The following is a 15,219-nucleotide window of genomic DNA, read 5'->3' on the forward strand; positions in this document are numbered from 1 at the left end:
CATGATAGTGAGTATATATTGGTGTCCCGCTTTTGTTTTCGGTAAAGGTCCTACGCAGTCTACCAATACCCTACTAAATGGTTCCTCAATAACTGGTATGGGAATTAGAGGTGCTGGTTTTATGGCAGGATGTGGTTTTCCCACCATCTGCCATGTATGGCATGTTTTACAAAACTGCACCATGTTCTTGGTAAGACCTGGCCAGTAATAATGCTGACTTAGATGTGATTTGGTCTTCTGGATCGCCATATGTCCGACCGTAGGAATTTCATGTGCTATCCTTAATAATTCCCTGGTGATATTTAGGTGGTACCACTACCTGTCGAGCAACTGTCCAGACTTTGTCCGCAGGTCTATGAGGTAGTCTCCAATTCCTTATCAGGACCCCGTCTCCAACATAATAACCTTCTGGAACTCCTTTTGCCTCAGCTTTTGTCAGAGCTGACTGTGCTATTTTATGTAACTCTGGATCAGCTTGTTGTGCTGCGATTAAAGCAGATTTGTTAAACAACTCATTTGGATTATCTAAATACCCAAGGAAAGTTTCAGATATTCGGCTATCTGTCTGTGGTGCCAATTTTACCCTTGACAATGGAACTTGTTTAGCCATTGTTCGGGTTACTACAAATGAAGGGGATATTCCAGGAACTTGTTCCTGTAATTGTTCTGTTTCTTTAACTTCACTGGGTTTCTCTGTGACTACAAGAGAAACTGATACTTTTGCTCCAGTCAATTCATTTCCTCGGAGTAGGTCAATTCCATCTACTGGCAAACTATGGACAACTCCTGCACTCTAGGTGCACTTGATACAAAGGTACAGGTATATGCTCCCCACCAATACCATTAACTAAAACTTTGGCATTCAGTGTGCTCTCTGGTGGAAATTTTATACCTCTCCCCAGTAAAACAGTTTGGGTTACTCCTGTATCCCTAAGTATAATAGGTTTGCCTGCCTCTCTTGAGGGATATGGAGTTACTTTTCCTTTCGACAAGAATTCCCTATAATTTTCAGGTATCTTATTCTGAACCCCTCCACTCATATTGGTTTTTGTATCTGGTTTTACAGCTACCATCAAAGCTACAGCCCTTTCTGCTATACTCTTAGTCAGAAATAAAAACAAGAAATGCTGGAACCACTCAGCAGGTCTGGCAGCATCTGTGAAAAGAGAAGCAGAGTTAACGTTTCGGGTCAGTGACCCTTCATCGGAACCCCTCTTAGTCAGAACCCCTTTCTCTGCATTAGTTGTGTGTACCCCAACAAGTCCCTTGGGTTTACCTCGCAATTTCCAGCATTCTGAATGAAGTTGTCCCACCTTGTGCCAATGATTACACTTCGGCTTGAGGACTTCACTTCCACCCTCAGCACCTTCCTTTCTGGCCTGAGGAGATGACTCCCAGCTGTCCCTTCTTGTCCCTGGCTACTTGCCTTCATTTCACTCTCCCACCTTCTATCCTTCTCAGGTTTTTGGGGGTGATGGATTAAGGGTTTCGGCTTATTCACAAGCTCAAAATCATCAGCGATTTCTGCTACTTGCCTGGCTTTTGAAATTTTCTGTCTCTCTTCATGAATTCTCACTAATGGAGGGATTGAATTTTTAAATTCTTCAAAGAGAATCAGTTGTCTAAGTTTCTTATATGTGGTTTCTATCTTTACTGCCGTATCCAATGATCAAAATTAACATGCTTTACCCTCTCAAATTCTATATACGTCTGCCCAGCCAATCTCCAGAGGTTTCGAAACTTCTGTCAGTAAGCTTCAGGGACTAACTCATACACAGCGGGAATAGTCTCTTTTTGCCATCTCATAATCTACAGAAGCCTCTTCAGAAAGCATGGCATAAACTTCATGACCTCTACCCATCAACCAGCTTTGCGTAAGCAGTGTCTAGCTTTCCTTTGGCCATTTCATTTGTTTGGCTATTGTTTCAAAAGAAATGAAAAATGCCTCTACGTCCCTTTCCTCAAACCTAGGGAGAGCTTGTATAAATTCAAACTGCTTTTCACTGTGTCCTTGACTGGATTCAGATTCTTCCTGACCAGAATGTTCCCTGGAGTCAAGACCACCCTTTTGTCTTAGTTCCAATTCTCTTAATTTGAATTCCCTTTCTTTTCTTTCTTTCTGAAATGCTCTCTTACTCCCTTTCCTCTTTTTCAAATTCAAGTTTTCTTATTGCTGTTTCTTTTTCATGCTTAAGTTTTTTCAGTTGTAACGGAATTTTAGCTAATTCCACTGCATCACCCTCTGACTTACTATCTTCTTCCAGTTTCAAATGTTGGGCTATTACATCAATTATCGGTGTTTTTTAGCACCTGATTTCAATTCTAACCCCAATTATGTTGCAAAATCTTTTAGTTTAACTTTAGTTAAAGTTTCTAAGTCACTGAGGGACACATTCTCCTTTCCCAGAAAAGCTGCAGCAATTGCTAATGCCATTCCAGTGGTGTAGACTTTACCCTGTTACACAAGAAACCTGGTTCTTTTATTTCCCTCTTTCAATTATTATTACTCCTTATAATTAACGTTATCGGCATTGGATTCAATCCCGACAAGAATCCCCAATTAATATGTTACGACCAAGGCGGGAGGGGTGCACTGTTAATTCAATCCCACTTCTCCACAGGTCACAGCGTATCAATAAATTTTCCCACCTGCAGAAAAAAAAAAGCCAATTCCCTACTCTATTTGTCCCCCAGAATAAAGCACACCAACCAGGTTTCTTTAATCAACAACAAAATTAGCTATTTATTAATAAATTAAGTTTTAATCAACAATGAGACAAATCTATATACGCAAAGCTTCTTATTTCCCTCGCCCTCATGCACAAACACATACATTCAAAAAGAAACCGGTTAAACGGGGAGAAAGGATTTTGGGATTACAGTTGTTTCATAGGAATAGAAGGAATAATAAAATAATTCAGTTTGTCATGTTCTGATAGGAAATTCTTTGGTTTAGTGAGGTGTCCCAGAGTTGAATAGTCAGATGCCACTCAAAGTCTCTGCAGGCGAGGTTGATGAACAGTCTTTGGATGGGTAGGTGTTCAAGGCAATTCAACAGCAGCAGGCTTCACATAGGTCTTTCAGCAGGGGTGTAGCATCATGTTTGCTTGGGTCTTAAAGCAACAGTCTAACAGTCGAAGACTTCTTCAGATTTCAGAATTTCTTAAAACACAGGAGTCAACAGGAACCACACTGCAGGGATTCTTGAGAGACAGGAGGCAATAGGAGTCTTCTACCTCTGGCATACTTTTCTTCTCGAGATGCAGGCTTCCTCCACAGAGAGAGGTAACACTTTTTCCTGGGTCTTCCTCTCTGATCTTCAGGCAGGTCAAAGCCAAATTTCAAATGCCTGCTCTTTGTCCAACTCACTGTTTTTTAAAGCGTCCAAAGTGAAAGCAAAACTTTCCAGTGCTGATCACATGACCAGGCATAGAGTCTCTCCTGTCATTCAACGTGTTGCTCTGAGGAGGTTAAACCCCTGCTGGTTTCCTTGAAATTGCCTGCTTTCCTTTTCTTGTATAGAAAGTCAACATCCAAAAATGTCAGTTATTTGCAGGTGTCAAAATCCACTGAAATCCTTTTTCAGTTTTTTAAAACACACAGAATTCTAAGTTTTTAATACAAAAACAAAAACCCTTGTAACCATTTCAATTCGAAACTAGTGTCTTAAATATAAACAAAGGAAACTTTGAGGGTATGAGAGGAAAATTGGCAGTAGTACATTGGGAAACTACATTAAAATGTGTGATGGTAGACAGGCAATAGCTAGCATTTAAAGAATTAATACATGGTTTACAACAAATTTACATTCCTTTGTGGCACAAAACCTAGCAGGAAGGGTGATCCAACCATGGTTCACAAGAGAAGTTAAAGATTGCATTAGATCAAAGGAAGAGGTTTATAAAATTGCCCAAAAAAGTAGCAAGCCTGAGGATTAGGAACATTTTAGAATTCAGCAAAGGAGGACCAAGAAACCGATAAAGAAAGAGAAAGTAGAATATGAAAGTAAACTAGCAAGAAACAAAACGGATTGTAACAGCTTCTATAGGTATGTAAAAAGAAAAAGATTAGCAAAGGCAAATGGGCCAACTACAGGCAGAGCTAGGAGAATTTATAATGAGGAATAAGGAAGTGGCAGAGAAACTTAACAAATTCTTTGTGTCTGCCTTCACGGAGGAAGATACAGAAAACCTTCCAGAAATACCAGAGTCAAGGGACTAGTGAGAATGAGGAACTGAAAGAAATTAGTATTAGTGAAAAAAGGTGTACTGGAGAAATTAATGGGCTGAAAGTTGATAAATCCCCTGGACCTGAGAGTGTTGAAAGAAGTAGCTGTAGATATAGTGGATGCGTTTGTGGTTATCTTCCAAAATTCTATAAATTCTGGAATAGTCCCTGCAGATTGGAAAGTAGCAAATGTCACCCCACTATTTAAGAAAGGAGGGAGAGAGAAAATGGGGAACTACAGACCTGTTAGCTTGACATCAGTAGTAGGGAACATGCTAGAATCTATTATAAAGGATGTGATAACTGGACACTTAGAAAATAATGGTAGGATTAGGCAGCGTTAACATGGATTTATAGAAAGGAAATCATGTTTGACAAACCTGTTGGAGTTTTTTGAGGTTGTAACTAGCAGAATAGATAAGAGGCAACCAGCGGATGTGGTGTATTTGGATTTTCATAAGGCTTTTGATAAGGTCCCATGCAGAAGGTTAGTAAGCAAAATTAGAGCACGTAGGATTGGGAGTAATATACTGCCCTGGATTGAGAATTGGTTAACAGACAGAAAACAGATTAGAAATAAATGGGTCATTCTTGGGTTGGCAGGCTGTGACTAGTGGAGTACCACAAGGATTAGTGCTTGGTCACCAGCTTTTAACAATATATAGCAATGATGTAGATGTGGGGATCAAATGTAATACTTTCAAGTTTGCTGATGACACAAAACTAGGTGGGAATGTGAGTTGTGAGGAGGATGTAAAGAGGCTTCAAGGGGATTTAGACAGGCTAAGTGAGCAGGCAAGAAAATGACAGATGGAATATAATGTGGAAAAATGTGAAGTTATCCACTTTGATAGGAAAAACAGAGTCTTTCTTAAATGGTGAGAGATTGGAAAGTGTTAATGTCTAAAGGGACCTGGGTGTTCTTGTTCATAAGTCACTGAAAGCTAACATGCAGGTGCAGCAAGTAATTAGGAAGGCAAATAGTATGTTGGCCTTTATTGCAAGAGGATTTGAATACAGGAGTAAAGAAGTCTTGCTGCAATTGTATACAGCCTTGGTGAGACCACACCTGGAGTATCGTGTACAGTTTTGGTCTTACCTACTTGCCATAGAGGGAGTGCAACAAAATTCACCAGACTGATTCCTGGGATGGTGGGATTGTCCTATGAGAAGAGACTGAGGAGATTGGGCCTATATTCTTGGTTCAGTTTTGAAGAATGAGAGGTGATCTTATTGAAGCATACAAAATTTTTACAGGGCTTAACAGGCTTGATGAAGAAGGATGTTTCACCTGACTGGGGGTGGGGTGGGGGGGGGGGGGGTTCAAGATCCAGGGGATACAGTGTCAGAATAAGGGGTAGGCCAGTTAGGATTGAGATGAGGAGGAATTTCTTCACAGAAGGTAGTGGATCTTTGGGATTCTGTACCCCACAGGGCTGTGGAGGCATAGTCATTGAGTATGTTCAAGACAGAGATCAATAGATTTCTAGATATTAAAGATATCAAGGGATATGGAGATAGTGCGGGAAAATGACAATGAGTTAGAAGATCAGCCATGATCTAGTTGAATGGTAGAGCAGACTCGAGGAGGCAAATGGCCTACTCCTGCTCCTATTTCCTATTTTTTTATAACTGAGGCCAGGCCCTCAAAATGGTTCAGGTGCCTTGGCATGGATATCGGCAGGTGGTGCAATTGCATCACCTCCTGCCCCTTCAAAGTCCACCCAAATTTAAAATTGACACAACAATTGGGTCATTTTCAACTTTGTCACTTGGGCAAAACTGATGGAATGAAAACTGAGCAGGTTCTACAATGGGAGATTCCACACAGGCAACACAATTGAAAATGACCCATCATTTGTTCACCATGTCCTGCCATAGATCAGAACTCTCCAGAGTTATGCTGTCACCCAAAAATTCAAATTATGGTCTGAAAATTCCCAGTTGATTTAACTCCACTTGTGGTCTGTGTGCATTAGACTATCCCATCCATGGGCTAATAATACAAGGCAGAGCTGCCAACAGAATATAAAGCCCATTAATCCTGCGAGCATTAATAAGAGTTCTAAGCAAGAAACTTGAAATCACAAGAGACTATGGCTTACAATTTTCTGACAATTGCTAGTATGAAGCAAAATTCAGATCCCAGCATGACTTTACTAGCATTTTAATTTGCAAGCTGGAAACCATTGGATGCTCTCCAACTGAATTTTTTGCCAGTGGCAGGTGATAGATAGTGAAAGCTACCACATGATTCCTCAACAACACGGCGGATAGACACTGAGTAACTAATGATTGCAGTTATGTAAGGAGGGCTGGAATCTGACACCCTGGAGGGTTGTGTTTGTTATTCTGGCATTTGCAAATAACGCTGTTTATACCCAATGTGGCATCATAAAATATCTACAATTTAAGGGAGCAAGAACCATTGTGTAATCCTCTCAAGATCCAACCAATTAAAGGGAGGTTATGAAAAGCATTGAAGGCAGAGTTCTTCCAGTGTGCATAGAATCTGGCATTCCATTTCAAAATATTTTGAGGGCAAAATGTTTCTTGGCCACTATGGAGCTATCACAGTTATGTTTATGTCTTCCTCCAAGACCTTGGGATCAAATGTGGATGTTAATGGAAATGGCGGAAAAGTATAATAGTTCCCCGCTCCAGAGACCGTGTAGTGCCTCAATTTGGCTAGCTTGACTCTTGAAATAAAAGCTTGGCCATCTTTCTGTTGGTAACTCCAGCTGTCAAAGATTATTTGTATTGAATCTAGGTAATGAGTCCTTGTCCCTACAAAAGGCTTCTGTGTCCCTCTGAGATGTTGAACAGAAAAGGTAGTGATGTTTTAACGACAGTAATACATGCATCCAGAATGAGTCCCTCTCCACTTACTTATGAATCTCATAATGGTGGACTTGTTTGTTCTAATTGTTACCAACTTGGCAGGCACCCTTTGAATAGCAAACTGGCCATTGTTCAGAGCTTGAGCTGATTGATGTGTCACAATGTGTGCGAAGATCAACACCCTGAGTCCTTGCCTGTCAGATTGTGAGACAGTGGTGGAACATGTTGTCTTGCTCAATATTTTACTTTCTTGAGACTGCCATCTTAAGGTATTGGTTGCCTCCTGGATGAGTTTGATGTCTTGGGACATTGGAGCATTTGATTAATAGTTTCTGTCAAGTGAAAAGCTAATTCAGATGAGTCAAGAAAAGTTATGCTCAGAAAACATTTCCAACATTGGTTTTGAATATGTGTGCACTTACATGTGTATGTTGAGGTTTGGGGGTTGGAGATAAGATTTCAACAGATATGTGCACCAATCTGGTTTGCATCTGCACATGCGCATTTGTGCATTGTTCTGGCATACACATGTTCATGTGGATGTCAGCCTGATAAGCACACGTGAACAACAATCTGGTGAATGTATGCACATGTCAGTCTGTTATGCACGTGTGTGTGTATCAGTATGCTGTGCGCATGCCAATCTGGTATGCACCTGTGTGTGTTGGCCTGTCAGTCTGCTGTGTACATTTGTGCATCAGTCTGGTGTGCAAGGGTGGGTGTGTCAGTCTGGTGTATGCGTCAATCTGATTTATCTTTGTGTGTCTCAACCTGCTGTGTATGTGTGTGTATCAGTCTGCTATGCACATGTGTGTGTCAGTCTGATGTGTGCATGCGTGCCTGCATGTCAGTCTGGTGCCGATTTTTCTGATGTTTCTTTGTGATTTTGTGTCCGCTATTTTCACAGGCCCCCTTCATCTCTTGTTGCAGATGAGCAGCAAGCGCTCAAGCAGCTTCCGACGAGCGATATCCAATGGACACAGGAACCTGCCTCGTGAATTCTTGCTCGATGAGCCTGGACTTACTTTTTACAAGCGTTTGGTGAGGCATGTAGCATATGAGATCCTGCCTTGTGAGGTGGACAGGCGTTGGTACTACAGCCAGTATCGAGGCTGCCCACCGCCTCTTTTCATGACAGTCCTCACGATCGTTCAGGTCAATATCAGGTTTGGTACAGTTCTGCCAAAATCTTTGATTCTCTCTTTTATCTTACAATCACTCTTGCATTCTAAGCTCAACACTGATAACAGCAAACTCCAGGAAATAACTCCAAAAGGCCATTGCTATAAATTCCTGTAATCTTCTTGCCATTCTATATGTAAAGTGAAAAATCAACCATTGCTTTAGTCCACCATTTCTTTAAGTAAAAAATTTATGGGATGAGGGTGAAATTAGTCTTTCCTGGTAGTGCAAATAGGACGCATAAGGAAAAGGTGTAAAACAGGCTGCTGATTCACTACTGGCAAAGACCAACCTTTTGCCATCAGTTCATACAATGCCAAGATCCACACTGAAAGGCAGTTAAATGTGAGAAATCAGCTTGCGATTAACTATGTATATGTTCTCATCACGGAGCCATATAAGAGTGAAGTCCTGGGAGAATTCTCCTCTTCCCACACACACAGCTGTTTGTTGGTAACTGCTTTATAATGGTGGTTAGTAATTGCAGATCAATCAGGTGTGATAGTGTGATTAAAGGGCTGGAATTTCTTTTTACGAGTTTTTTCATATATAGATTGGTTCCAAATAATATAACTAAGGCCAGTTTTCTGTCAACAACTAGCTCTCACAATCATTTTCTTCCTCTGGTTCCAATGAACTGACCTTTGGCAAAGAAGTCCTAGTGAGATGTCCAATGGCTAAGTATGTGATAGATTTTGTTATCATCTATACAGAGTTATGGCGCTGAGGTGGAAAAGGAAGGAAAATGGGAGAAGTTTGGAATACAAGCCAATCGGTGTTACAGTTTCTTTTGTGCAAAACATATTTTTTAAGAATTTAGTTATAATGCAGGATTAATATTACAATAGTAAAATCATCACTGGCATTTGTGTAGTCATATGATAAATAATATTGATTTTAACATCTCAACTTTTTTTTATTCATTCATGGGATGTGGGAATTACTGACAAGGCCAGCATTTATTGCCCATCCCTAACTGCCCTTGAGAAGGTATTGGTGAGCTGTCTTCTTGAACTGCTGCAGTCCATCTTAGCGTTTTTGATACAACTGAGTGGCTTGCTAGGCCATTTCAGAGGGAAGTTAAGAGTAAACCACATTGCTGTGGGGTTGGAGTCACTTTTAGGCCAGACCTGATAAGGATGGCAAGTTTCCTTCCCTAAAGTACATTAGTGAACTGGTTGGGTTTTTACAACAATCCGGTTGTTTCATAGCCACCATTACTGATACTAATTTTTATTCCATATTTATTTAATTAACTGAATTTAAACTCCCCAGTTGCTATGGTGGGATTTGAACTCTCCAGGTTATTAGTCCAAACTTCTGAATTACTAGTCAGTAACATAAGCGCAATGTACCCGATATAGCTAAAATTCTGGCTAACCCAAAGACTCTGGAATCTCCCTACACCTGTCAGCATTTATTTGAGCTGCGACTGTGGAGCCAGAAAATAATCTAGTACAAGAATTTAAAATAAAAAACAGGTCTATTTATTGTTAAATGCATTATTTCCTTTACAGTACACTCGTTGACACATCTGTTGCTATTAGGCTGTGGGACTGCATTTGAAGGGAGTATAGTTTGGAAATAAGGATAATGTTATAGCTTCACCTTTAATCCATGCTCCCTTTGAATGAGGCTTTCTCGCTTGCAGTGAGGCATCACTGAGTTTATCCTATCAAGTTCTTTTTATTCTTAAAGTGGAAAATTTATTTTGGTATTAAGCATAACATATTACTGTTAACATGGGCAGACATCAAAGACAAGACATGATTAGTTGTTGCAAATTGCTTAGCCTATATTTTGTGCATTTAACTCTTTCCAACCTTTGCTTTGAACCAGAATGCAGATACTCAGACCATGACCTCGCTATCTTACAGATAATATATCACTGTTAACATGGGCAGACATCAAAGTGCAAGCTGTATTAAATGAAGTGTCAGTATTTAAAAATCAAAAAGAACTTAAAGAAGTAGGAAGCACTAAAATAAATAAGCACAGTCAGCCACCCTGAACCTCCCATTATCTCTAACCCTGGCATCTGAATGGCACAAAATTGATTCACTGGATTTTTAATCAACAGTGCTTTAATCCTTCGTTTAAAAGTTCTATTGTTTTGACTGCCTATTTTGTTGAACAGATCTCACTGATTACCATTTATTGAAATTATTTGCTGACTAAATTAAGTACCAATCTAGAACAGGATAAATGAAACTATGATGCAGTTTTTCTCCTGACAGTGAAATTCTGTAACAATGTGAGGAAATGCAAAAGTAGAGAAATAACTCTATCTTATAAAGCACTTCATCAACAGCAGTAACAACAACAACTTGTATTTATATGACACCTTTAATGGAGTAAAACATCCCAAGGCACTTTAGAGGATTATTATCAAACAAAATTTGACACTGAGTCACATAAATGCAGATGACCAAAAGCTTGGTCAAAGAAGCAAGTTTCAAGGAGCATCTTAAAAGGAGGAAAGAGAGGAAGAGAGGCGGAGAGGTGTAGGCAGGGAGATCCAGAGCTTAGGGCCTAGGCAACTGAAGGCATGGATGTCAGTGGTGGAGTGATTAAAATCAGGGATGCTCAAGGGGTCAGAATTATAGGAGTGCAGATAACTTGGAGGCTTGTAGGCCTGGAGGAGGCTACAGAGATGGGGAGGGTGAGGCCATGGAAGGATTTTAAAATGAGGATGAGAATTTTAAAATTGAGGCGTTGCTTAAATGGTCAGTGAAGGTCAGTGAGCAAGGGGTGATGGGTGAACGGGACTTGGTGTGAGTTAGGACACAAGTAGCAGAGTTTTGGATTACCTCAAGTTTACATAGGATAGAATGTGGGAGACTGGCCAGGAGTACATTGGAATTGTCAAATTTATAGGTAACAAAGGCATGGATGAGGGTTTCAGAGATAGTGCCCTCAGGACATCCCAAACTACTTTGAAACCAATGGATTTCTTTTGAAGTGCATTTACTAGGGTTAATTTTGACTTTGCGTGGTAGTGTCAAATGGGCAATAGTGATTCAGCCACCTGTTGTACAACTCTCCTCACTTTCATTTGCATTGAACAGGTGGTCGAGCCGATATTGCCCATTTTACACTATCACCCAGTGTCAAAATTACCCCCACTGTTTTTACATAGGGGAATGCGGCAGTGTGTGCACAGCAAGGCTCCACAAACAGCAAATGAGATGGATTACTAATTAAGCTGTTTTTGGCAATGCTTGGTAAGGTAGGAATGTTGGCTAAGACATAGGGAGAACTCCCTGCTCTTTTTCACTCTATCTGAGCAGGTAGGCAATTGCCAATTGAGCCCATGAGCATTTAATTTTTATAGGTCTGTTTGGGTAGCACTGTGCAGAATATTCAGTTTACATAATAGTGATGGGTGAGGCCTGGGTGCAGATCTCCTCTTTACTGGACAGTGGAGTATGGCATGAAGAAAAATATAAATATATAAAGTAACTCACAAAGGAAGAAAATCTAGAGATATATTAATTTTTTTAAATTTTGTTTCAATTTATTTTTGCAAAATTATTGTTCTACTCTTAGCAATTTGTCATGTCTCTTTTTACCTGGGTTTTATAAAATGCTGGTTTAATTTGTAGAGTCTTTCTGTGTGAGCAGACTGAGTGAATGGAATGCCAATATTCTCAATAATATTTCTCTTTCAGATTATTATATTCATCTGCTATGGAGCCATGCTAAATAAATGGGTTCTACAGACCTATCATCCAGACTATATGAAGAGTCCTCTGGTCTATCATCCTGGACATAGGGCTCACGTCTGGAGGTTCTTCACCTATATGTTTATGCATGCTGGGTAGGTTGGACAGATTTTGAATTGTTTCTGAATTGAATTGAGCACAGCCACCAAAACCCTGATTATATTTATAACTGGAGGAATGGCATTCAAGCCTACAGTTAAAGGATTTCATTTTGGACACCAGAAAATCTACTCTAATTCCAACAGAAACCACGAATGACCAGACAGTGAGGGCAGATCTTGACTTTGTGATCGTGTAACACGGGTGATAGGGAGTCGGCAGCCCGAATTAAATACCTCCCCATTTTTATTTTTGTTGAGTCCATGAAGATAAGCTCTGTCACATATTCCTGCTGAAGCAGAGATGCTTCTCACTTAATTGGAGGTATGATGTCCTGGTCCTGCAAGCACATGTGGTTAAGGCCTAGGCACCCTCCCATCCTCTCGTCCTCCCAGCTGCTATACTTCCCTCCACTCTTACTGCACTTCCTCATTTGGCCACAATGGCAATTCAAACGCTCCATGTTGCCAGGGAAATTTTGTGCAGTAGCACCATGGCAGAGATTGTCTTGCCTGTGCAAAAAATAGCTCGCAATAGTTTTTGTATTCCTCTATAGCTGCCAACCCAGCCAGAAATAGGTGCAAAAACCCTCCAGCAGGCTAAAACAATATAACAGCAGCTGAGATTAAGTATTGCTGGTACAGCCTCCCTCGTGACTGTCCCTGCCCAAGGATTTGTGGCTGGGTTTTGGACTGGCCGAATACAGCACTCAGGAAGTTGAATATGGCAGAAAGGTTCTCAAGCAGGCACAAGACCCTCATTTACATTCGGTTCCACCTTTTCTGATGGGCTACCATTTCAGGTGACTGAAACCTGCCCGACTTAATATGGAGTCGAGCATATTTCCCATGCACATCAAGCACAAAAGATCACCACACAAAATTCAGAGGCCTAACACTCATTTTACTAACATGGAATGTGCGGTGGTGAGATGAATTTCTCCCCCTCTGTGTGTGATAAATGGAGAGGGCATATGGAATGAATAAACAGTGTGCAGCTAACAGAGAATCAGTATATAGGTGAGAAAGGGACAACATGTGTGAGATAAATAGTGTTCATGTGGGATGAAAAGCCCAAGGAGCTGTTCATGATGAGTCTATTGGAAGTTTTCATATGTACAGAATTATTTGCACTCCAATAACATTCTGACTGTGTAAGGTTCCGGTAATGATCGATTATTTTAACAGCTTGTAATTGAAAATCCTTCTGACTGGCAGTAGCTGGGCTGAAACAGCATCATGATGCATCAGCATTATAGTTCCATTGGAAACATATCTTTAGTCTCAGGAGAGAAATACTTCTAAACGTGCTCTGTGTCTACTTTCAAACAATTACCTTGTACATGGAAATTCAACAGCCATAACAGTTGAGTATTCAATTTGCTCTGCAGCTTTCACAATATGCACACTGTTGGCCAGATATCCTATGTAGAGATGATGTTTATCTGTAAGAGTTGATATTATAAATCTGGAGGGACATGGAAGTCTGCACGTTCCACATGATTGTTCATCTATTAATTTGGGTGAGCTTTTGGGTCCAGATTCCTCGATCTGCACTCCTACCATATTAGCCTCTGCACTGGGAGTGCTTGTTCATAAAATTCACCCCGTGTATAAATAAGAATGTCTTTCAGAGACTTTTAACTTGTAGTCGGTAAATACAAATGTTGCAAGCTGGTGTAGTCTCTTTAAATGTTCTGATAATGACATCTGGGCCCGATTTGACATTTTAACGAGGCCAGTATAGGGGAGCAGTGATGACTTCCTTGCTAGGTCAAACCTGTACAGAACAGCAGCCAGGAGCAGGGTGGGCCTAGCAAATTAAGATTTAAAACATTTTTTTAGGCCCCTTGTGGGTCAGGAAGTCAGCAAGTGGCTTAATAACGAGGCCTGGCCATTAACATCAGCTGAGCCTGCCTGCTGTCACCCTGAAACCCAGATGTTACTGTCAGGTATCCACTGTTCTTCCACAAACGTGGCATCGAAATCACTGTCATGGTGTGAACTTGGGGTACTTACCCACCAGATCCACAGCAAAGACAGCTGAAAAGTTAGGGCTGCTGCATTTAGGAGTAAGTGAGTTTTTAACACTTAATAATTGCTAATTACTGCTGAACAACTTCTCTGGCCCTGAAAAAATAATTTTATAAGTGTGGTGTCTCTTGCCTTCAGAAGAAAATTAATGAGGCAGATTCTACTTGCACACTACTTGCTGTGCTGTGTTCCTGCCCAGGGAGTTGACATCAAGCCCTCATGTCTGGAATATACAAGTCCGAATTTTGCTCTCCAGTGAAGAAATGGCTGTCACCATTCGCCTTGCTGCCAACTGCCTGCAGACATTTTGTGGACTTGCCTTTGCAGATTTCCTCAAATCTACCCTTTATTCCAATGTGATGCCCTCTAGAGGGGATCTGTGGTGTCTGTGAGCAGGACAAGTAACAGCGAGGCACTTCAACCAATCGGATTGCATCCTCACTGAGACATGCAGAGTCCAAAATGGGATGTATAAAGCAGGAAATATAAATTAGATTTAAATGATGTACAGAAAGTGAAATAAAGATTGGGACATACAGATGGGATTAAGGGAGAAAGATAAAAGAGACAAACAGCAACAATTTTAAAAAGTATTTTAATTTTAATTCTATTTTTAAAAAATCTGTCACATTAATTTTCTTCTGAATGTAAGAGACACCACACTTATAAAATTATTTTTTCAGGGCCAGAGAAGTTGTTCAGCAGTAATTAGCACTTATTAAGTGTTAAAAACTCACTTACGCTTAAATGCACCAGCCTTAACTTTTTCAGCTGTTTTTACTGTGGATCTGGTGGGTAAGTACCCCAAGTTCACACCATGACAGTGATTTCAATGCCATGTTTGTGGAGGAGCAGCGTATATCTGACAGTAACAATTGGGTTTCTGTGTTTAACGACGCATACGTGGATGCCAAAAGTTGCTGGCATATTTATCCTGTACCAACAGCCATCACCGATAGCCTCAACACTATTACTGTAGCAAAATTCAGGTCATTATCTGGGGCGAGGGGAATTCTTCTTGTCTAAAATTTTACCAATAAAGCCATAGTCAGTACAAAATAGGTCTGTTTAGTATTCCCTGTACATGGTAATTGTGTCAATTACTATCAGCT

The 15,219-nt window shown here is 40.5% G+C and overlaps 1 protein-coding gene across 1 annotated transcript in view; it reads left to right on the forward strand.

Moving 5' to 3' along the window:
* The window catches only part of rhbdl1 (rhomboid, veinlet-like 1 (Drosophila)), a 234,147-nt gene that overhangs the window by 156,483 nt on the left and 62,445 nt on the right, over positions 1-15,219 (forward strand). The window contains exons 3-4 of the mRNA XM_068056862.1: positions 7,999-8,223; positions 11,922-12,070. Of these exons, the coding sequence (XP_067912963.1) occupies positions 7,999-8,223; positions 11,922-12,070 (374 nt within the window). The remainder of the gene's footprint in view (positions 1-7,998; positions 8,224-11,921; positions 12,071-15,219) is intronic.

Source organism: Heterodontus francisci, chromosome 24 (genome assembly GCF_036365525.1).
Source record: "Heterodontus francisci isolate sHetFra1 chromosome 24, sHetFra1.hap1, whole genome shotgun sequence".
Classification (NCBI taxonomy): Eukaryota; Metazoa; Chordata; class Chondrichthyes; order Heterodontiformes; family Heterodontidae; genus Heterodontus; species Heterodontus francisci.